The sequence below is a fragment of the Pleurodeles waltl genome, chromosome 5, assembly GCF_031143425.1.
Source record: "Pleurodeles waltl isolate 20211129_DDA chromosome 5, aPleWal1.hap1.20221129, whole genome shotgun sequence".
Classification (NCBI taxonomy): Eukaryota; Metazoa; Chordata; class Amphibia; order Caudata; family Salamandridae; genus Pleurodeles; species Pleurodeles waltl.
The window spans coordinates 772,628,929-772,652,931 of record NC_090444.1 but is presented as its reverse complement, the minus strand read 5'-3'; the positions used below and the strand labels follow the sequence as shown (position 1 = coordinate 772,652,931).

General features: G+C 48.6%; 1 protein-coding gene across 1 annotated transcript in view; it reads left to right on the top strand.

Moving 5' to 3' along the window:
- The window catches only part of SEC23B (SEC23 homolog B, COPII coat complex component), a 192,100-nt gene that overhangs the window by 73,697 nt on the left and 94,400 nt on the right, over window positions 1–24,003 (top strand). The window contains exon 13 of the mRNA XM_069234733.1: window positions 2,489–2,595. Within this exon, the coding sequence (XP_069090834.1) occupies window positions 2,489–2,595 (107 nt within the window). The remainder of the gene's footprint in view (window positions 1–2,488; window positions 2,596–24,003) is intronic.

Genomic DNA, 24,003 nt, shown 5'->3' with positions numbered 1-24,003 from the left:
TCTAGAGGCTAAATATATGGTTACATTGCATTAAGTTCTGTGAGTCTTTTTTGTGTGGATGTTCCCTTTAGGGGTTTACTAAATGGTTACATGACCATGTTTCTTACAACTGTTATTTTTGTAATGGGGCCCTCTAGTGGCTGTTCTGAGCATTACTTTCAAGATACTACAATATTCCCTGCACTTGGAAACTCGCCCCACAATGCTTTGTGCGACATTTCTTTTACAAATATTTTTGCCCATAACTCTCTGCACGATGTGCTCTTTCTGTCTAGGTTATCTATGGGTCCCCACACTAGATTGAGGGGGGACCCAAAATAATAATATAAAAAATATAATAAATTATGGCAATATTTTAATTTTTTGCTGAAGATAGAGGAAGAAGGTAAATAGAAGTGTGTTAGTTATATGCAGGGCCACTGGTATTATGTGGCAGAGAGGGCCAAATTATGCAGCAGAATGACCAGCTTATGTGGCAAGAAAAGTCCAGTTATGCATTTACGCCAATAGCTCTAACTCAAGCAAATGCAAGACGTATTGCATTACAAATGCTTGTTTTCATTTCTGGGCTGTCTGTCTCCTGTGTACTCTGGACACCCATAAAGGCTTTCTTTTCTTGTAAATTATACTTAAGGGTAATTAATTAATTGGGTCAGTTTTGAAACATTAGCATCAGAACTGGAATCAGGGTATTTTTAATTTTTTTTGCCTAGCAGAATCAGCCTAAATCCTGCCTACACTGTGTACAATCTTTGGCAATCACTAGACCTATCAGTGAGTGTTTCTGCATATATTGGATATTAGAGTTTGAGGAACCATGGTCTGATAAACTTCAGCATGATAATACTTGTAGAGTAGCCCTGAGGTACTGAAAAATGTGAATGAGTGGGCATACTGACCAATGCGAAGACAACCTTCATACACTTCCGAAGATTTGTGGCAAGTTTCTCCAGTTCTTCTCAAAACTAGTCTTTTTAGGGTCGAGCCTGCGTTGCATGCGCTCGTGCATGCGTTTCGCAGGGAGACTCTTTTGTATTTATAAAAGAGCTCGGAGCACTGTCAACTTCACATCAGTGTTTTTTATTGGTTGGTGGGCTTCCCTAATACCATCTGCTTGCTTTCATTAGTCGAGGGCATGCATATGTCATGCCTTTTCCAGTGGCTAGCCCTCCTACAGCGCAGCGACCAAGTACAGAAAACATGCGAGGCTCGCTGTTTTCCATCGGGCTCGTGGACTTTTTTTTCTCTAATTTACGAGCCCGATCTCACTTGGCAGAAGTCGAGCGCTTTAGGTACTTGATTTCACTTTTTCGGGTTATGTACATGAATGCACTTTTGCCCAATAGGTGAAAAGCCGGGTTAGGAGTTTACAACGCGATCAGCTCTAACATGAGCAAACGCGAGACCGATGCATTGTAAATGCTTGTTTTTTATTATTTTTTATTAAAGTTCATAAATAACCACATTGAAAAACAAATGACCTTTCATAGCACATGGTTGACAGTTTCCTGGTGAGAGACCCTTCATTATCCTAGTGGACGGCATACGTTGGATGTGATTAAGGGCCAGGAGGGTTGTATGGGGCAGATGGGACATTGATTAATTGGCTTTCCTAACAGCAGTAGTTTCTCATGGTTAACATTCTTTTGTGTGAAATGGGACCAAGCATAGGAAAGCTGTGTGATGTAGTTCACTTTGCTCTTTAATTTATACTGAATTGTAACATTATTAAAAGGTGACACCAAAACCATACAATGGGACGTTTGAACTAAAAGTGGATCAGCACTAGGATTTTCACTTTGTCTGTTTCGCTTCATGCTGCCTCATTGCATCTCTGCAAAGTCCCTAGTGCTTTAACGCATGCCAGTATAAGTGTGAAGTTGAAGAAGCTGACTCCTTACAGTACACACAATACCGGCCTTTATAAGACCACTTTCCATTGCACGATTTAAAGGTGGCTTCATCCACAAGCCTCCCTTTGAGGTTTGCTTTGTCAAAGATTAACTTCCATCATCATCAGTTTGGCCTTAGGCCGCTCGGGTGCATCAAAACTGCACTGGCTGATATTGGTGACATACTGACCACTGGATGCAGGTCTTCTGAAAATCCTGATTCTGTTGAAGGTCTCTATGATCACTAAATCCAGTACGAGCTACTGGAGAAACAGGTAAGATTGCTGGAACAGCCTTATGTTGGTTTTGCTTGTTCCTTTAAGATTGAAGTTAACAGATCACAGGTAGTTCTGCCATGATGCCAACTGAATCACTTAAGCCAACTCCTAATTGTGTCCCAAAACTTGCCTTTACCACCAGATGTCAGCAGTTAAGAACCCCCCCCCCCCCCCCCCCCCCCCCCCCCCCATCTAACAACTCACAATACGGAGAAGGATTCTGTCTCTCCATCACATTTGGTCCATAACGTACACAATCTACCCAGTACACCATTGTAGATCTTTCAAGAAAATATGAACTTTTTCTTTGTTTTTCAGCATAACGCACCTATCCCTCAAGGTGGAAGAGGGGCTGTTCAGTTTGTCACACAGTACCAGCATTCTAGTACCCAGAGGCGCATCAGAGTCACAACCGTTGCTAGAAAGTGAGTCTTGCGCTGTCATAATACTTTGTCTAATGACAGACATGGCATTGTAAGGCCATGAATAAACTGTATTATGATTTATTGTTCTATAGTGTTTACATACAGTCTGACTGGTAATAAAGTTAAAAATCAAATTTCAAGGGACAGCATTGATTAAGCTTTCACTCTCTGGGTATAGAGTTGTCTGTCTATTGTAAACAGGACATTAGGCTCTATAACATGTAGAGTATTGCCTCTTTAGGTGTATTAGATGTGTTCCATGTGGAAACAATTCAAAAGTCTGCCATATGTATTGTTTGTGAATATATATTTGAATTGTGGTTACGATGTGGAGTTGTCACTTTTAAACATGTGATGAGTGGGAACCTCTTTTGAAGACCAATATTCAGTCTTCTGAAATAGTTTGCACTGGTTGGTATTGGTACGCATTGTTCAGAAAACTGTATGGAAATGTGCAATGCAGTGTTGGGATCTCTTAGAGTACTCCAGGGAAGCATATAAAGAATTAACAGGCCATTCAGTACACCCATTCATTTGTTGCAGTTCCTTTGAACAGGTCTGTAGGAAGTTGGCTCTGTATGCACTATTTCAAAGTAAGGAATAGTATGCACAGAGTCCAAGGGTTCCCCTTAGGGGTAAGATAGTGGCAAAAAGAGAGAATTCTAATGCTCTGTTTTGTGGTAGTGTGGTCGAGCAGTAGGCTTATCAAAGGAGTAGTGTTAAGCATTTGTTGTACACACACAGGCTATAAATGAGGAACACACACTCGGAGACAATTCCAGGCCAATAGGTTTTTGTATAGAAAAATATATTTTTTTAGTTTATTTTAAGAACCACAGGTTCAAGATTTACATGTAATACTTCGAATGAAAGGTATTGCAGGTAGGTACTTTAGGAACTTTGAATTAGCAAAATAGCATATACAGTTTTCACATAAATGACATATAGCTATTTTAAAACTAGACAGTGCAATTTTCAACAGTTCCTGGGGGGAGTAAGAGTTTGTTAGTTTTTGCAGGTAAGTAAACCACCTACGGGGTTCAAGTTTGGGTCCAAGATAGCCCACCGTTGGGGGTTCAGAGCAACCCCACTGGAGGTCGGATCCTTCAGGTCCTGGGGGCTACGGGTGCAGTGTCCCTACCAGGTGTCGGGTTCTTAGAAGCAGGCAGTCGCGGTCAGGGGGAGCCTCAGGATTCCCTCTGCAGGTGTCGCTGTGGGGACTCAGGGGGGTCAACTCTGGCTACTCGCAGTCGCCGGGGAGTCCTCCCTGAAGTGATTGTTCTCCACAAGTCAAGCCGGGGGTGTCGGGTGCAGAGTGCCAAGTCTCACGCTTCCGGCGGGAAACGCGTGTGGTTTCAAAGTTGCTTCTTTGTTGCAAAGTTGCAGTCTTTGGTGAACAGAGCCGCTGTCCTCGGGAGTTCTTGGTCCTTCTAGATGCAGGGCAGTCCTCTGAGGCTTCAGAGGTCGCTGGTCCCTGTGGAAAGCGTAGCTGGAGCAGTGTCTTTAGAAGTGGGGAGACAGGCCAGTAGGGCTGGGTCCAAAGCAGTTAGTGTCTCCGTCTTCTCTGCAGGGTTTTTCAGTTCAGCAGTCCTCTTCTTCTTAGGTTGCAGGAATCTGAGTTCCTAGGTTCTGGGGAGACCCTAAATACTGAATTTAGGGGTGTGTTTAGGTCTGGGGGGTTAGTAGCCAATGGCTACTAGCCCTGAGGGTGGCTACACCCTCTTTGTGCCTCCTCCCTGAGGGGAGGGGGGCACATCCCTAATCCTATTGGGGGAATCCTCCATCTGCAAGATGGAGGATTTCTAAAAGTTAGTCACCTCAGCTCAGGAAGCCTTAGGGGCTGTCCTGACTGGCCAGTGACTCCTCCTTGTTTTTCTCATTATCTCCTCTGGCCTTGCCGCCAAAAGTGGGGCCGTGGCCGGAGGGGGCGGGCAACTCCACTAGCTGGAGTACCCTGGGGTGCTGTAACAAAGGGGGTGAGCCTTTGAGGCTCACCGCCAAGTGTTAAAGTTCCTGCAGGGGTAGGTGATAAGCATCTCCACCCAGTACAGGCTTTGTTACTAGACACAGAGTGACACAGGCACTCTCCCCATGTGGCCAGCAACATGTCTGGTGTGTGGCAGGCTGCTAAAACCAGTCAGCCTACACGGGTAGTCGGTTAAGGTTTCAGGGGGCACCTCTAAGGTGCCCTCTGGGGTGTATGTTACAATAAAATGTACACTGCCATCAGTGTGCATTTTTTGTGCTGAGAAGTATGATACCAAACTTCCCAGTTTTCAGTATAGCCATTATGGTGCTGTGGAGTTCGTGCATGACAGACTCCCAGACCATATACTCTTATGGCTACCCTGCACTTACAATGTCTAAGGTTTTGCTTAGACACTGTAGGGGCACAGTGCTCATGCACTTATGCCCTCACCTATGGTATAGTGCACCCTGCCTTAGGGCTTTAAGGCCTGCTAGAGGGGTGACTTATCTGTACTTCATAGGCAGTGTGAGGTTGGCATGGCACCCTGAGGGGAGTGCCATGTCGACTTAGTTGTTTTATCCCCACTAGCACACACAGTGTGTCTGTGCTGAGTGAGGGGTCCCCAGGGTGGCATAAGACATGCTGCAGCCCTTAGAGACCTTCCCTGGCATCAGGGCCCTTGGTACCAGGAGTACCAGTTCAAAAGAGACTTACCTGGATGCCAGGGGGTGCCAATTGTGGAAACAAAAGAACAGGTTAGGGAAAGAACACTGGTGCTGGGGCCTGGTTAGCAGGTCTCAGCACACTTTCAAATCAAAACATAGCATCAGCAAAGGCAAAAAGTCAGGGGGTAACCATGCCAAGGAGGCATCTCCTTACAAGGTCTGTAAACAGTGTATGATGTAACCGTTTCCCCAAGCTTTTCAGATCTGGCTGAATGCTTTTGCTTCAGCATTAGCTTTTAGATATAACTAAGAGCCCGCAGTGATCTGAAAGTCTTCTAGTTGCAGATTCCTTACTGTAGAAAGTTCCACAGGCTTCAGACTGGATCTGAAAAATCTTGAAAAACACTGCTGCGCACCATAAGGTGGCGCTGGATAGTTCTACGTCAACTGCGCCAGATGTGATGTGTGTGTGTGTGTGCTCATGTGTAGGCACCACTCCAGCGCGCCAACATCAGTTATTTTCTTTCCGCGCCTACAGTGCAGATCTAGAAGACATAACCAGGCAATTTTTTTTAATCACTAGTTCAATTTGTGTTGCTATTTTTTAGCATTCTGTTCCCAGTGTGCTAGAGATGTCCCCTGTGAAGCCAGGGAGTTTTAAACCTTGTGGGGCTTGTTATAGGCAAATGTCTGTGACGCACCTCTATCTGGTTTGTCTGTGGTGCTGAGAGCCGCACCATGACTCAAGGAACTGTTCCAACCGCTGCACAGTGAATTCAAAAGCGATTCAGGAACAAGAGACAAAGTTCCTGGTGGCCTGACATCAGAAGAGTTAAATGAGGCTGTGCACCTCATATTTGGGCATCCTGACTCCTCTGGATCGCCTTCAGGCCTGGGAGGTGCCCTGACTGGAATCCTTCCCAGTGGCACGTTTGCCCTCAGTGGCAGTTGGGCCGTCTGCATCCATTCCCAGACCAACTCTGGTTACAAACCCATGACTTCTGCTGTGGTTCAGGCTGAGGAGTCATTCCTTGTGCCAGCGGCGTTCTGTCTGTGCCAAGCCCATAGTAATTTCCAACTCCAGCACAGGCACGTACTGTACTGGCGTCATTCGACGTAGACACCGGTGCTGCAAGGACCTCAACGATTGTCCGGTTTAGATGCATTGCCTCCTTTCTGTGACGGGCCTTGTGTGTATTTTGGCTGGGGTTAATCTGAAGATCCTTACGATTAACCTGATCCTCATGAAAACACTTTGGCTCAATTGGATAATAACTGGTATGAGTAGCTGGCAAATTCCAATGGCCTGGACACTTGACTGGACACTGTCCTGGTCTCTCCTCCTAGTGCAGTTACAAAGGAAGGAGCTTCCTTTGCTGTGGTGGTGAGGAGGGCAGCTGAGGTCTTCCACCTCTAGCAGCCCTCCGTGAAAGTCAAAACCAATGTGTTAACAGAGGTGCTTCAGTTAAGGGTATCCCACAGAGAACGTCTTTTGCCCTTCATTGAAGCCCTCCCTGATGTCTTGCTTGGAACCTTGTCCAGGACCTGCACAGTGCCCAGGGAAATTGCACATTGCCCTACTCATGGGAACCCATTTGTCCTCCCCCAGCACCCCACCCCTGAGAGCCTGGTGGTGCAGTCCTTTAACAACCAGAATGAATCCTAGCACATTCTCCACCACTCCCCCTATGGGTAATCCAAGAGGCTATATACCTTCAGGAAGAGATTTTCTTTTCCGCTAGCCTTGCACTGCGGTCGTCAACCCTGCATGTCTCTTGGGCAGATATAGCCGTACTGTTTGGGACTTGGGTATGCCTATGGTCTGAGAGAGGAGACCCAACTCACCCTGAACCAAGCTTTCACCAGTGGCACAGTCGCAGCAAAGTTCGCCATCAGATGCGAGCTGGACACGACAGACTCGCTGAGTAGGGCCATTGCGTCAATGGTGGCACTCTGCCGCCATGCTTGGCTAAGGTCATATGGTTTTTCCAGGGATCATAAGCCATCGCTTACGAACAAAATCCTTTGGTGGCATTTGCCTGTTCAGCAACAAAACAGTTTAAGCGTTTCAGCGTTTAAGCGCTTAAAGGAGAGTAGGGTCACCACGTGGTTGTTGGGGCTAAAGGTGACCTTAGTCCAACCTCACTTCTTCTTTTTGCTCCTTCTGTGGCTATGGTAGAGTGTAAGGAAATGCCTCCTTGGCATGGTTACCCCCTGACTTTTTGCCTTTGCTGATGCTAAGTTTTGATTTGAAAGTGTGCTGAGGCCTGCTAACCAGGCCCCAGCACCAGTGTTCTTTCCCTAACCTGTACTTTTGTTTTCACAATTGGCACACCCTGGCATCCAGGTAAGTCCCTTGTAACCGGTACCCCTGGTACCAAGGGCCCTGATGCCAGGGAAGGTCTCTAAGGGCTGCAGCATATCTTATGCCACCCTGGGGACCCCTCACTCAGCACAGACACACTGCTTGCCAGCTTGTGTGTGCTGGTAAGGACAAAACGAGTAAGTCGACATGGCACTCCCCTCAGGGTGCCATGCCAACCTCACACTGCCTATGCAGTATAGATAAGTCACCCCTCTAGCAGGCCTTACAGCCCTAAGGCAGGGTGCACTATACCATAGGTGAGGGTACCAGTGCATGAGCACTGTGCCCCTACAGTGTCTAAGCAAAATCTTAGACATTGTTTGTGCAGGCTAGCCATAAGAGTATATGGTCTGGGAGTCTGTCAAACACGAACTCCACAGCACCATAATGGCTGCACTGAAAACTGGGAAGTTTGGTATCAAACTTCTCAGCACAATAAATGCACACTGATGCCAGTGTACACTTTATTGTGAAATACACCCCAGGGGGCACCTTAGAGGTGCCCCCTGAAACCTTAACCAACTACCTGTGTAGGCTGACTGGTTTTAGCAGCCTGCCACACTCGAGACATGTTGCTGGCCACATGGGGAGAGTGCCTTTGTCACTCTGTGGCTAGTAACAAAGCCTGCACTGGGTGGAGATGCTATCACCTCCCCCAGGCAGGAGCTGTAACACCTGGCGGTGAGCCTCAAAGGCTCACCCCCTTTGTTCCAGCACCACAGGGCATTCCAGCTAGTGGAGTTGCCTGCCCCCTCCGGCCACGGCCCCACTTTTGGCGGCAAGGCGGGAGGAGATAATGAAAAAAACAAGGAGGAGTCACTGGCCAGTCAGGACAGCCCCTAAGGCAACCTGAGCTGAAGTGACTCTGACTTTTAGGAATCCTCCATCTTGCAGATGGAGGATCCCCCCAATAGGGATAGGAATGTGACCCCCTCCCCTTGGGAGGAGGCACAAAGAGGGTGTAGCCACCCTCAGGGCTAGTAGCCATTGGCTACTGCCCTCCCTGACCTAAATACACCCCTAAATCCTGTATTTAGGGGCTCCCCAGAACCTAGGAAATCAGATTCCTGCAACTTAAGAAGAAGAGGACTGGTGAGCTGAAAAACCCTGCAGAGAAGACGGAGACACCAACTGCTTTGGCCCCAGCCCTACCGGCCTGTCTTCCCCCCTTTGGAAGAAAACTGCTCCAGCGATGCTTTCCCCAGGACCAGCGACCTCTGAATCCTCAGAGGACTGCCCTGCTCTAAAAAGACCAAGAAACTCCAGAGAACAGCGGCCCTGTTCAACAAAGACTGCAAGTTTGTTTCCAGAGGAGCAGCTTTAAAGACCCCTGCAATCCCCGCCAGAAGCGTGAGACTTGCAACACTGCACCCGGCGACCCGACTCGACTGGTGAAGAAACAACGCTACAGGGAGGACCCCCAGGCGACTCCAAGACTGTGAGTAACCAAAGTTGTCCCCCCTGAGCTCCCACAGCGACGCCTGTAGAGGGAATCCCGAGGCTCCCCCTGACCGTGACTGTCTGAATCCAAAATCCCGACGCCTGGAAAAGACCCTGCACCCGCAGCCCCCAGGACCTGAAGGATCGGAACTCCAGTGCAGGAGTGACCCCCAGGAGGCCCTCTCCCTTGCCCAGGTGGTGGCTACCCCGAGGAGCCCCCCCCTTGCCTGCCTGCATCGCTGAAGAGACCCCTTGGTCTCTCATTGAAACCTATTGAAAACCCGACGTGTGTTTGCACACTGCACCCGGCCGCCCCGTGCTGCTGAGGGTGTACTTTTTGTGCTGACTTGTGTCCCCCCCGGTGCCCTACAAAACCCCCCTGGTCTGCCCTCCGAAGACGCGGGTACTTACCTGCTGGCAGACTGGAACCGGGGCACCCCCTTCTCCATTGAAGCCTATGTGTTTAGGGCACCACTTTGAACTCTGCACCTGACCGGCCCTGAGCTGCTGGTGTGGTAACTTTGGGGTTGCTCTGAACCCCCAACGGCGGGCTACCTTGGACCCCAATCTGAACCCCGTAGGTGGTTTACTTACCTGCAAGAACTAACAATAACTTACCTCCCCTAGGAACTGTTGAAATTTGCACTGTCCACTTTTGAAATAGCTATATGTGTTTTATGTAAAAAGTATATATGCTATTGTGATTATTCAAAGTTCCTAAAGTACTTATCTGCAATACCTTTCAAATGAGATTACATGTAGAATTTGAACCTGTGGTTCTTAAAATAAACTAAGAAAAGATATTTTTCTATAACAAAACCTATTGGCCTGGAATTGTCTCCGAGTGTGTGTTCCTCATTTATTGCCTGTGTGTATGTACAACAAATGCTTAACACTATTTCTTTGATAAGCCTACTGCTCGACCACACTACCACAAAATAGAGCATTAGTATTATCTATTTTTGCCGCTATGTTACCTCTAAGGGGAACCCTTGGACTCTGTGTATACTATTCCTTACTTTGAAATAGTACATACAGAGCCAACTTCCTACATTGGTGGATCAGCGGTGGGGTACAAGACTTTGCATTTGCTGGACTACTCAGCCAATACCTGATCACACGACAAATTCCAAAAATTGTCATTAGAAATTGATTTTTGCAATTTGAGCTATTTTTCTAAATTCTTAAGTCCTGCTAGGGCCTTGTGTTAGTCCCTGTTTAGCATTCCTTTTAGAGTTTAAAAGTTTTGTGAAAGTTTGAATTAGAACCTAGAACTAGTTTTAGATTCTTAAAAAGTATTCCAACTTTTAGAAGCATAATGTCTAGTGCAGAGATGAATGTGGAGGAACTCGACCTCACACCTTACCTCCATCTTAAGATGAGGGAGCTAAGGTCACTCTGCAAAATAAAGAAAATTACAATGGGCCCCAGACCTTCCAAACTACAGCTCCAGGAGCTTTTGGCAGAGTTTGAAAAGGCCAACCCCTCTGAGGATGGCAACACAGAGGATGAAGATAGTGACTTGGAGGAGAATTCCCCCCTCCAGTCCTACTTAGGGAGAACAGGGCTGCTCAAGCCCTGACTCCAAATATACTAGTCAGAGATGCTGTGTCCCTCACAGGAGGGACCAGCACATCTGAAATCACTGAGGATAACTCCAGTGAAGAGGACATCCAGTTAGCCAGGATGGCCAAAAGATTGGCTTTGGAAAGACGGATCCTAGCCATAGAAAGGGAAAGACAAAAGATGGGCCTAGGTCCCATCAATGGTGGCAGCAACATAACTAGGGTCAGAGATTCTCCTGACATGTTGAAAATCCCTAAAGGGATTGTGACTAAATATGAAGATGGTGATGACATCACCAAATGGTTCACAGCTTTTGAGAGGGCTTGTGTAACCAGAAAAGTGAACAAATCTCACTGGGGTGCTCTCCTTTGGGAAATGTTCACTGGAAAGTGTAGGGATAGACTCCTCACACTCTCTGGAAAAGATGCAGAATCTTATGACCTCATGAAGGGAACCCTGATTGAGGGCTTTGGATTCTCCACTGAGGAGTATAGGATTAGATTCAGGGGGGTGGGCTCAAAAAACCTCGAGCCAGACCTGGGTTGATTTTGTGGACTACTCAGTGAAAACACTGGATGGTTGCATTCAAGGCAGTGGTGTTAATAATTATGATGGGCTGTACAATTTATTTGTGAAAGAACACCTGTTAAGTAATTGTTCAAATCATAAACTGCATCAGCATCTGGTAGACCTAGGACCAATTTCTCCCCAAGAATTGGGAAAGAAGGCGGACCATTGGGTCAAGACTAGGGTGACCAAGACTTCCACAGGGGGTGACCAAAAGAAAGGGGTCACAAAGCCTCCCCAGGGGAAAGGTGTTGAGACATCCAAAAACAAAAATAGTAAAGAGTCTTCTTCAGGCCCCCAAAAACCTGCACAGGAGGGTGGGCCCAGAGCCTCTTCACAAAACAATTTTGGGTACAAGGGTAAAAACTTTGATCCCAAAAAGGCCTGGTGTCGTAGCTGTAATCAGCCTGGACACCAAACTGGAGACAAGGCCTGTCCCAAGAAAAGTACCACTTCTAACTCCACTGCAGCTAAAACTGGAATGGCCAGTCTCCAAGTGGGATCAACAGTGTGCCCAGAGCAAATCAGGTGTCACACTGAAGCTACATTAGTCTCTGAGGGTGGGGTGGATTTAGCCACACTGGCTGTCTGGCCTCCTAACATGCAAAAATACAGGCAGCAGCTCTTAATTAATGGGACAAGTGTAGAAGGCCTGAGGGATACAGGTGCCAGTGTCACCATGGTGACAGAGAAACTGGTTTCCCCTGGTCAATACCTGGCTGGACAAACTTATCCAGTCACCAATGCGGACAATCAAACTACAGTACATCCCATGGCTATGGTAACTTTAGAGTGGGGAGGGGTCAATGGCCTGAAACAGGTGGTGGTCTCCTCAAATATCCCAGTAGACTGCTTGCTTGGAAATGACCTGGAGTCCTCAGCATGGGCTGAGGTAGAACTGAAAACCCATGCAGCCATGCTGGGTATCCCTGAACTGGTGTGTGTCAAGACAAGGGCACAGTGCAAGGCTCAGGGTGAAAAAGTAGAGCTGGAGTCTGGAAAAAGGGCCCAGCCTACCAAGAGGAAAGGAAAGTCAGCTGGGAAACCAGCTGCAACACAACAACCAAAAGAGAACCTCTCTTCTCAGGAAGAAGTTCTGCCCTCTGAGGGAACTGAGCCTATGGAGTTAGAACCTTATCAGGTTGAGCTCTTAGGCCCAGGGGGACTGTAAAGAAATGGCTCCCTGTTGCAGTTACCCCCCACTTTTTGCCTGATACTGATGCTGACTTGACTGAGAAGTGTGCTGGGACCCTGCTAACCAGGCCCCAGCACCAGTGTTCTTTCACCTAAAATGTACCATTGATTCCACAATTGGCACACCCTGGCCTCCAGATAAGTCCCTTGTAACTGGTACCTCTGGTACCAAGGGCCCTGATGCCAGGGAAGGTCTCTAAGGGCTGCAGCATGTATTATGCCACCCTAGAGACCCCTCACTCAGCACAGACACACTGCTTACCAGCTTGTGTGTGTGCTAGTGAGAACAAACAGAGTAAGTCGACATGGCACTCCCCTCAGGGTGCCATGCCAGCCTCTCACTGCCTATGCAGTATAGGTAAGACACCCCTCTAGCAGGCCTTACAGCCCTAAGGCAGGGTGCACTATACCATAGGTGAGGGCACCAGTGCAGGAGCACTGTGCCCCTACAGTGCCTAAGCAAAACCTTAGACATTGTAAGTGCAGGGTAGCCATAAGAGTATATGGTCTGGGAGTCTGTCAAACACGAACTCCACAGCACCATAATGGCTACACTGAAAACTGGGAAGTTTGGTATCAAACTTCTCAGCACAATAAATGCAACTGATGCCAGTGTACATTTTATTGTAAAATACACCACAGAGGGCACCTTAGAGGTGCCCCCTGAAACTTAACCGACTATCTGTGTAGGCTGACTGGTTCCAGCAGCCTGCCACCCTAGAGACATGTTGCTGGCCCCATGGGGAGAGTGCCTTTGTCACTCTGAGGCCAGTAACAAAGCCTGCACTGGGTGGAGATGCTAACACCTCCCCCAGGCAGGAGCTGTAACACCTGGCGGTGAGCCTCAAAGGCTCACCCCTTTGTCACAGCACAGCAGGGCACTCCAGCTTAGTGGAGTTGCCCGCCCCCTCCGGCCACGGCCCCCACTTTTGGCGGCAAGGCTGGAGGAAACAAAGAAAGAAACAAGGAGGAGTCACTGGCCAGTCAGGACAGCCCCTAAGGTGTCCTGAGCTGAGGTGACTCTGACTTTTAGAAATCCTCCATCTTGCAGATGGAGGATTCCCCCAATAGGATTAGGGATGTGACCCCCTCCCCTTGGGAGGAGGCACAAAGAGGGTGTACTCACCCTCAGGGCTAGTAGCCATTGGCTACTAACCCCCCAGACCTAAACACGCCCTTAAATTTAGTATTTAAGGGCTCTCCCTGAACCTAGAAACTAGATTCCTGCAACAGCAAGAAGAAGGACTGCCTAGCTGAAAACCCCTGCAGAGGAAGACCAGAAGACAACAACTGCCTTGGCTCCAAAAACTCACCGGCCTGTCTCCTGCCTTCCAAAGAACTCTGCTCCAGCGGCGCCTTCCAAAGGGACCAGCGACCTCTGAATCCTCTGAGGACTGCCCTGCTTCGACGACGACAAGAAACTCCCGAGGACAGCGGACCTGCTCCAAAAAGACTGCAACTTTATCCAAAGGAGCAGCTTTAAAGAACCCTGCAATCTCCCCGCAAGAAGCGTGAGACTTTCAACACTGCACCCGGCGACCCCGACTCGGCTGGTGGAGAACCAACACCTCAGGGAGGACCCCCGGACTGCTCTACGACTGTGAGTACCAAAACCTGTCCCCCCTGAGTCCCCACAGCGCCGCCTGCAGAGGGAATCCCGAGGCTTCCCCTGACCGCGACTCTCTGAAACCTAAGTCCCGACGCCTGGAAAAGACCCTGCACCCGCAGCCCCCAGGACCTGAAGGACCGGACTTTCACTGCAGAAGTGACCCCCAGGAGTCCCTCTCCCTTGCCCAAGTGGAGGTTTCCCCGAGGAAGCCCCCCCCCCTTGCCTGCCTGCAGCGCTGAAGAGATCCCTTGATCTCTCATTGACTTCCATTGCGAACCCGACGCTTGTTCTAACACTGCACCCGGCCGCCCCCGCGCCGCTGAGGGTGAAATTTCTGTGTGGACTTGTGTCCCCCCCCGGTGCCCTACAGAACCCCCTTGGTCTGCCCTCCAAAGACGCGGGTACTTACCTGCTGGCAGACTGGAACCGGGGCACCCCCTTCTCTCCATTGAAGCCTATGCGTTTTGGGCACCACTTTGAACTCTGCACCTGACCGGCCCTGAGCTGCTGGTGTGGTAACTTTGGGGTTGCTCTGAACCCCCAACGGTGGGCTACCTTGGACCAAGAACTGAACCCTGTAAGTGTCGTACTTACCTGGTAAAACTAACAAAAACTTACCTCCCCCAGGAACTGTGAAAATTGCACTGTGTCCACTTTTAAAATAGCTATTTGTGAATAACTTGAAAAGTATACATGCAATTGAAATGATTCAAAGTTCCTAATGTACTTACCTGCAATACCTTTCAAACAAGATATTACATGTTAAATTTGAACCTGTGGTTCTTAAAATAAACTAAGAAAAGATATTTTTCTATAACAAAACCTATTGGCTGGATTTGTCTCCGAGTGTGTGTACCTCATTTATTGTCTATGTGTATGTACAACAAATGCTTAACACTACTCCTTGGATAAGCCTACTGCTCGACCACACTACCACAAAATAGAGCATTAGTATTATCTCTTTTTACCACTATTTTACCTCTAAGGGGAACCCTTGGACTCTGTGCATGCTATTCCTTACTTTGAAATAGCACATACAGAGCCAACTTCCTACAGGGACCCTCAAGGGAGCAGTTGTGTAAGGGGCAAGAAACCTGTCCCTCTCTTGAAGGCCTTACGCAGCAAGCTGCTGAAGAGTCCAATGGCAAGAAAACTGGAACACATAGGGTCTATTGGGAAGATGGGCTCCTGTACACTGAGGCAGGAGATCCCAAACCTGGTGCCACTAGAAGAGTGGTAGTGCCTCAGGCGTTCAGAGAGTTCATACTGACCTTAGCCCATGATATTCCCCTTGCTGGGCATTTGGGACAAACCAAGACGTGGGAGAGACTAGTCAACCACTTCTACTGGCCCAACATGTCCCAGAAAGTTAAGGAGTTTTGTGTCTCCTGTACCACCTGTCAAGCCAGTGGTAAGACAGGTGGACATCCAAAGGCCCCCCTCATTCCACTTCCAGTGGTGGGGGTCCCCTTTGAAAGAGTGGGTGTGGACATAGTGGGTCCACTTGAACCTCCCACAGCCTCAGGAAATATGTACATACTAGTAATAGTGGATCATGCTACTAGGTATCCTGAAGCTATTCCCCTTAGGTCGACTACTGCCCCTGCAGTAGCCAAGGCCCTCATTGGTATCTTTACCAGAGTGGGCTTCCCTAAGGAGGTGGTGTCTGACAGAGGTACCAACTTCATGTCAGCATACCTGAAACACATGTGGAATGAGTGTGGAGTGACTTATAAATTCACTACACCCTATCATCCACAAACTAATGGCCTTGTTGAGAGATTCAACAAGACATTAAAAGGCATGATCATGGGGCTCCCAGAAAAACTCAAAAGGAGATGGGATGTCCTCTTGCCATGTCTGCTTTTCGCTTACAGAGAGGTGCCTCAGAAGGGAGTAGGGTTCTCACCCTTTGAACTTCTGTTTGGCCACCCTGTAAGGGGACCACTATCTCTTGTGAAAGAAGGCTGGGAGAGACCTCTTCATGAGCCTAAACAAGACATAGTGGACTATGTACTTGGCCTTCGCTCAAGGATGGCAGAGTACATGGAAAAGGCAAGTAAAAACCATGAGGCCAGCCAACAGCTCCAGAAGTTTTGGTATGACCAAAAGGCTGCAATGGTTGAATTTCAACCAGGGCAGAAAGTCTGGGTTTTGGAGCCTGTGGCTCCCAGGGCACTCCAGGACAAATGGAGTGGCCCTTACCCAGTACTAGAGAAGAAGAGTCGGGTCACCTACCTGGTGCACCTAGGCACTAGCAGGAGCCCCAAGAGGGTGATCCATGTGAACCGCCTAAAACTCTTCCATGATAGGGCTGATGTGAATCTGTTGATGGTAACAGATGAGGACCAGGAAGCTGAGAGTGAACCTCTCCCTGATCTCCTCTCATCAAACCCTAAAGATGGCTCAGTGGATGGAGTGATCTATTCAGACACCCTCTCTAGCCAACAGCAGTCTGATTGTAGGAAGGTCCTGCAACAGTTTGCTGAGCTCTTTTCCCTAACCCCTGGTCAGACACACCTTTGTACCCATGATGTGGACTCAGGAGACAGCATGCCTGTCAAAAACAAAATATTCAGACAGTCTGACCAAGTTAAGGAAAGCATCAAGGTGGAAGTCCACAAGATGCTGGAATTGGGAGTAATTGAGCACTCTGACAGCTCCTGGGCTAGCCCAGTGGTCTTAGTCCCCAAACCTCACACCAAAGATGGAAAGAGAGAGATGAGGTTTTGTGTGGACTACAGAGGACTTAATTCTGTCACCAAGACAGATGCCCATCCCATTCCTAGGGCTGATGAACTGATTGATAAATTAGGTGCTGCCAAATTCTTAAGTACCTTTGACTTAACAGAAGGGTACTGGCAAATCAAAATGGCACCTGGAGCAAAAGAAAAGACAGCATTCTCCACACCTGATGGGCATTATCAGTTCACTGTTATGCCCTTTGGTTTAAAGAATGCCCCTGCCACCTTCCAAAGGTTGGTGAATCAAGTCCTTGCTGGTTTGGAGTCCTTTAGTGCAGCTTATCTTGACGATATTGCTGTCTTTAGCTCCAGCTGGCAGGATCACCTGGTCCACCTGAAGAAGGTTTTGAAGGCTCTGCAATGAGCAGGCCTCTCTATCAAGGCATCCAAATGCCAGATAGGGCAGGGAACTGTGGTTTACTTGGGACACCTTGTAGGTGGAGGCCAAGTTCAGCCACTCCAGCCCAAGATCCAGACTATTCTGGACTGGGTAGCTCCAAAAACCCAGACTCAAGTCAGGGCATTCCTTGGCTTGACTGGGTACTATAGGAGGTTTGTGAAGGGATATGGATCCATAGTGACAGCCTTCACAGAACTTACCTCCAAGAAAATGCCCAAGAAGGTAAACTGGACTGTAGAATGCCAACAGGCCTTTGACACCCTGAAACAAGCAATGTGACCAGCACCAGTTCTAAAAGCTCCAGATTACTCCAAGCAGTTCATTGTGCAGACAGATGCCTCTGAACATGGGATAGGGGCAGTTTTGTCCCAAACAAATGATGATGGCCTTGACCAGCCTGTTGCTTTCATTAGCAGGAGGTTACTCCCCAGGGAGCAGCGTTGGAGTGCCATTGAGAGGGAGGCCTTTGCTGTGGTTTGGTCCCTGAAGAAGCTGAGACCATACCTCTTTGGTACTCACTTTGTAGTTCAAACTGACCACAGACCTCTCAGATGGCTGATGCAAATGAAAGGTGAAAATCCAAAACTGTTGAGGTGGTCCATCTCCCTACAGGGAATGGACTTTATAGTGGAACACAGACCTGGGACTGCCCATGCCAATGCAGATGGCCTTTCCAGGTTCTTCCACTTAGAAAATGAAGACTCTCTTGGGAAAGGGTAGTCTCATCCTCTTTCGTTTGGGGGGGTGGGGGGGTTGTGTAAGGAAATGCCTCCTTGGCATGGTTACCCCCTGACTTTTTGCCTTTGCTGATGCTATGTTTTGAATTGAAAGTGTGCTGAGGCCTGCTAACCAGGCCCCAGCACCAGTGTTCTTTCCCTAACCTGTACTTTTGTTTTCACAATTGGCACACCCTGGCATCCAGGTAAGTCCCTTGTAACTGGTACCCCTGCTACCAAGGGCCCTGATGCCAGGGAAGGTCTCTAAGGGCTGCAGCATATCTTATGCCACCCTGGGGACCCCTCACTCAGCACAGACACACTGCTTGCCAGCTTGTGTGTGCTGGTAAGGACAAAATGAGTAAGTCGACATGGCACTCCCCTCCGGGTGCCATGCCAACCTCACACTGCCTATGCAGTATAGATAAGTCACCCCTCTAGCAGGCCTTACAGCCCTAAGGCAGGGTGCACTATACCATAGGTGAGGGCACAAGTGCATGAGCACTGTGCCCCTACAGTGCCTAAGCCAAACCTTAGACATTGTAAGTGCAGGGTAGCCATAAGAGTACATGGTCTGGGAGTCTGTCAACCACGAACTCCACAGCACCATAATGGCTGCACTGAAAACTGGGAAGTTTGGTATCAAACTTCTCAGCACAATAAATGCACACTGATGCCAGTGTACATTTTATTGTGAAATACACCCCAGAGGGCACCTTAGAGGTGCCCCCTGAAACCTTAACCAACTACCTGTGTAGGCTGACTGGTTTTAGCAGCCTGCCACACTCGAGACATGTTGCTGGCCACATGGGGAGAGTGCCTTTGTCACTCTGTGGCTAGTAACAAAGCCTGCACTGGGTGGAGATGCTAACACCTCCCCCAGGCAGGAGCTGTAACACCTGGTGGTGAGCCTCAAAGGCTCACCCCCTTTGTTCCAGCACCACAGGGCATTCCAGCTAGTGGAGTTGCCCGCCCCCTCCGGCCACGGCCCCACTTTTGGCGGCAAGGCCGGAGGAGATAATGAGAAAAACAAGGAGGAGTCACTGGCCAGTCAGGACAGCCCCTAACGCAACCTGAGCTGAAGTGACTCTGACTTTTAGGAATCCTCCATCTTGCAGATGGAGGATCCCCCCAATAGGGATAGGAATGTGACCCCCCCTCCCCTTGGGAGAAGGCACAAAGAGGGTGTAGCCACCCTCAGGGCTAGTAGCCATTGGCTACTGCCCTCCCTGACCTAAACACACCCCTAAATCCTGTATTTAGGGGCTCCCCTGAACCTAGGAAATCAGATTCCTGCAACTTAAGAAGAAGAGGATTGCTGAGCTGAAAAACCCTGCAGAGAAGACGGAGACACCAACTGCTTTGGCCCCAGCCCTACCGGCCTGTCTCCCCCCTTCGGAAGAAAACTGCTCCAGCGACGCTTTCCCCAGGACCAGCGACCTCTGAATCTTCAGAGGACTGCCCTGCTCTAAAAAGACCAAGAAACTCCTGAGAACAGCGGCCCTGCTCAACAAAGACTGCAACTTTGTTTCCAGAGGAGCAGCTTTAAAGACCCCTGCAATCCCCGCCAGAAGCGTGAGACTTGCAACACTGCACCTGGCGACCCCGACTCGACTGGTGAAGAAACAACGCTACAGGGAGGACCCCCAGGCGACTCCAAGACTGTGAGTAACCAAAGTTGTCCCCCCTGAGCCCCCTCAGCGACGCCTGCAGACGGAATCCCGGGGCTCCCCCTGACCGCGACTGTCTGAATCCAAAATCCCAACGCCTGGAAAAGACCCTGCACCCGCAGCCCCCAGGACCTGAAGGATCGGAACTCCAGTGTAGGAGTGACCCCCAGGAGGCCCTCTCCCTTGTCAGGTGGTGGCTACCCCGAGGAGCCCCCCCCTTGCCTGCCTGCATCGCTGAAGAGACCCCTTGGTCTCTCATTGAAACCTATTGAAAACCCGACGTGTGTTTGCACACTGCACCCGGCCGCCCCCGTGCTGCTGAGGGTGTACTTTTTGTGCTGACTTGTGTCCCCCCCCCGGTGCCCTACATAACCCCCCTGGTCTGCCCTCCGAAGACGCGGGTACTTACCTGCTGGCAGACTGGAACCGGGGCACCCCCTTCTCCATTGAAGCCTATGTGTTTTGGGCACCACTTTGAACTCTGCACCTGACCGGCCCTGAGCTGCTGGTGTGGTAACTTTGGGGTTGCTCTGAACCCCCAACGGCGGGCTAACTTGGACCCCAATCTGAACCCCGTAGGTGGTTTACTTACCTGCAAGAACTAACAATAACTTACCTCCTCTAGGAACTGTTGAAAATTGCACTGTGTCCACTTTTGAAATAGCTATATGTGTTTTATGTAAACAGTATATATGCTATTGTGATTATTCAAAGTTCCTAAAGTACTTACCTGCAATACCTTTCAAATGAGATATTACATGTAGAATTTGAACCTGTGGTTCTTAAAATAAACTAAGAAAAGATATTTTTCTATAACAAAACCTATTGGCCTGGAATTGTCTCCGAGTGTGTGTTCCTCATTTATTGCCTGTGTGTATGTACAACAAATGCTTAACACTACTCCTTTGATAAGCCTACTGCTCGACCACACTACCACAAAATAGAGCATTAGTATTATCTCTTTTTGCCACTATCTTACCTCTAAGGGGAACCCTTGGACTCTGTGCATACTATACCTTACTTTGAAATAGTGCATACAGAGCCAACATCCTACACAGCTGCACTCTTTTCAGCAGACCTATCACAGCTACAGGCTTACCAGCCTTTTCGTGGCCACAGACACTGCTCCCATGGGAACCAAGGCCAGAGATCTGCACAGGCTGCCACCCCCTGGCAGCTGCAGCCTCCAAGCCCTTTAGTATGCCCTTGTAACAACATGGGCACCCTGTAAGAGGCAGGATCAGGCACCTCCTGCCCCAATGCCAAGTCATAACTTCGGAAAAGTAAATACTCCAAAATGCCCTTCCACTCCAGGAAACTCCGGCACCTCTTCCACCGTCCTCAGATTGGCTGACTGAGAACCACCACTCTTTATTGACAAAGGAGCCATTGAGAGGGTGCTAGCATCAGAAGTAGGTTGTGGCTGCTATTCCCACTAGTTTCTGGTGCCAAAGAAAGACAGAGGCCTCCGGTCTATCATAGCATCTTAAATTTCCCCTTCCTCAGGAAGGCTTTGCGAGGGAACAGATCTAACACTTGCTCAGGTCTTGTCTGTGTTTGACCTTGGAGACTGGATGGTAATGTGGGACTTGCAGGTCACTTATTTTCATATCCCCGTCCTGCAAGCCCATAGGTGTTAACTACTGTTCACGGTGGGATAGGGGCATTTTCAATTCACTGTGCTCCCCTATGGTTTCACTAGTGCCCCTCGGATGTTCATGATGGTGACAGTAGTGGTTGTTGAACTTCTGCAGAGTTCCAGTATTTTTCTACCTCGATGACTGCTTGGAGAAGGTCGGTTTGTCACAGACAGTCATTACCCACTTCCAAACTACACCCCCCTGCATGTGCTGGGGTTCACTATTAATGTGCCAAAATTACACCTGACGACAATGCAGACGCTCCCTTTCATGGAAAGCATTCTTTACACCAAAATTCTGCGCCAGTACTCCAGACTGGGGAGTCCAGGACATTTGAGCTAGAATGTTGATGTTTGAGCCGCAGTGCTGGATTTCAGTGAGGCTGATTTTGAGACTGCAGGGTCTGATGGCCTCCTGCATCCTACTGGTGAAGCACGCATATGCGGTCTCTGCAGTCTGATTTGAGATCCCATTGGGCACAAGACTAGTGGAATCTCTCTGACCTGGTCCAAATTGTGATGCAGACCATAAAAAACCTGCAGTGGTGGCTAAGAAACTGCAATTGGGTCAGCAGCTGACCCTGACCCCCTCCTCACCAGCACCCCCACCGAGCTGACGGTGACCAAAGCATCACTTCTGGCCTAGCAGAGACTCTGCTCCACATCAGTATTCTGGAACTGAGGACAATTCAGTTGCTATTGAAAGGTTTCCCACCCTCCATCAAAGGCAAGTTGGCCCAGGTGTCCAGACAACACTACCGCCATGTGGTACAGCAACAAGTAGGGTGGATTGGGGTTGTGGACCCTGGGCCAGTAGGCTTCGCATCTGGACATGGCTGGAACATCCAAACGTTTCCTGGTCTGGCAGCATATGAACTCAGTGGTCAATGCTTCGTGGACCACAAATGACATCTACACCCAGAGGTGATTCAAGGTTTCTTTCAGGACTGGGGAAAAACCTCAGCTAGGTCTGTTCACCTTAGCTAGATCTACTAGCAATGTCAGCATTTCTGCCCAATGGAGTTTTCAAAGTGGTTCTCACTTAGAGACACATTCCAACTAGACTGGAATATGGGACTCCTGTACACCTTTCTGCCAATACCTTTCATTCCCAGAGTTCTGAAATAAATAGCTGAGTGGGCACAAATCATCCTAGTGGCTCTGCATTGGGTGAGGAGATTATGGTATTCAGAACTCCTGAGCATGTGCATCTGTCCTCCTGTCAGGCTACCCTTTTGGGAGGATATCATCTGACAACAACAGAGGAGGGTTCTGCACTTAAGTGTGCACTTTCCACCTTTATGCTTGAAGATTGAGCAGCGTCAGTTGAGGGTCTTTGATCTCTCTCTCTTTCCTTCTCTCTCCCGAGGTCTAGGAGGTCATCTTAGCAGCGAGAAGTCCATCAACAAAAACTGTGTACACCAGCTGTTGAGACAGGTTTGTGGCTTGGTGTGCTGACAAACACATTAACCCACTTTCTGCACCTTTATCCGTTGTGATGTTGGTTTTTTTCACATTAGCTGAGCAAGACCTTGCCTTGGGCACAGTTAAGGGGTATCTTTTGGCCAGCTCAGCCTTTTTTGTGCTTCCCTTACCAACCCTCCCTGTTTAAGTCACCTGTTGAGACACGTTTTCTGAAGGGTCTTTATCACACGTTTCCTCCAAAACCTTTTGTTATGCCCCAATTTGGATCCTAATTGGGTTTTAACTTATTTGATATGTTCTTCCTTTGTACCCATACATAGCAGCCCTCTCAGACTTTCGACAAACAAAACAGTCTTTGTGGTAGCCATCACATAGGCCAGAAAGGTCAGCGAGCTATAGGCTCTTTCTGTTCACCCTCCTTATACAAGCTTCCTCCCAGGCAAACTGGTTCTTTGTACTCATGCCTTTATTTGTTGAAAGTAGTGACATCGTTCCTTGTTGGCCAAAGGATCATGCTACCGACTTTCTTTGCTCCACCTCACCCTTCCAAAGAGGAAGGGAGACTCCACCGTCTAGTCCCTAAGAGAGCTCTGTCATTTGATGTTGATCGCACTAAACAACACTAAGTGGATGATCCCCTCTTTGTTGGGTTCACCAGAACGAATAAGGGAAAACCAGTACAGAAACTGTCCATTTCCAGATGGATTGTACTTAACATAAAGATCTGCTATGCATTAGCTAGGAAGGAGCAGCCCCCTGATGGCCTGTGGGCTCATTGCACCAGAGCCAAAGCTTCATGTACTGCATTAGCTTATGGAGTTCATGTCTTGGACATCTATCAGTCTGCTATGGTAGGCATCTTTGCACATGTTTACCAAACACTACTGCCTTGAGAGTCCGGTCCATCAAATGGGCACTTTGCCTGTTGGGTCCTCCAGGACTTATTGGTATGAGCCAGTTTGCAGGCCCACCTTCGGGAAGTCATCGCTTTGGCATCTATTCTAAGGTAAGGAATCTGTGTCTAGAAGTCTGTCAGCTAAGCAATTTACTTCCCTTGGGAAAAACACCTTATTTGGTAGTCTATCTAGCCACAGATTCTTTACTTACTGTTCCATCCTCCCAAATGGAACTGGACTTTTCTACGTAAAAAAGTTCTTGTAAGCCCTTAGAATCTGCACACTAGTTAGCCAGCCTTCTGACATTGTTTTCTCTGTCTGGTGCGGAAATAGTTTTAAAAAAAACTGATGCTCGCACGCTGGTGCGCACACATGTCACATCTGGTACATATGACGTCTACTACAACACAGAGCTGTTTGACGTCACCTACCGGCCCACAGGGGCACAGCTCAAGCTTTTCCTGATCCAGTCTGACGCTTTGGGAATATGCTAAGGTAATGAATCTGCATATAGATAAAGTGTCTAATCAAAGGCTTTATCAA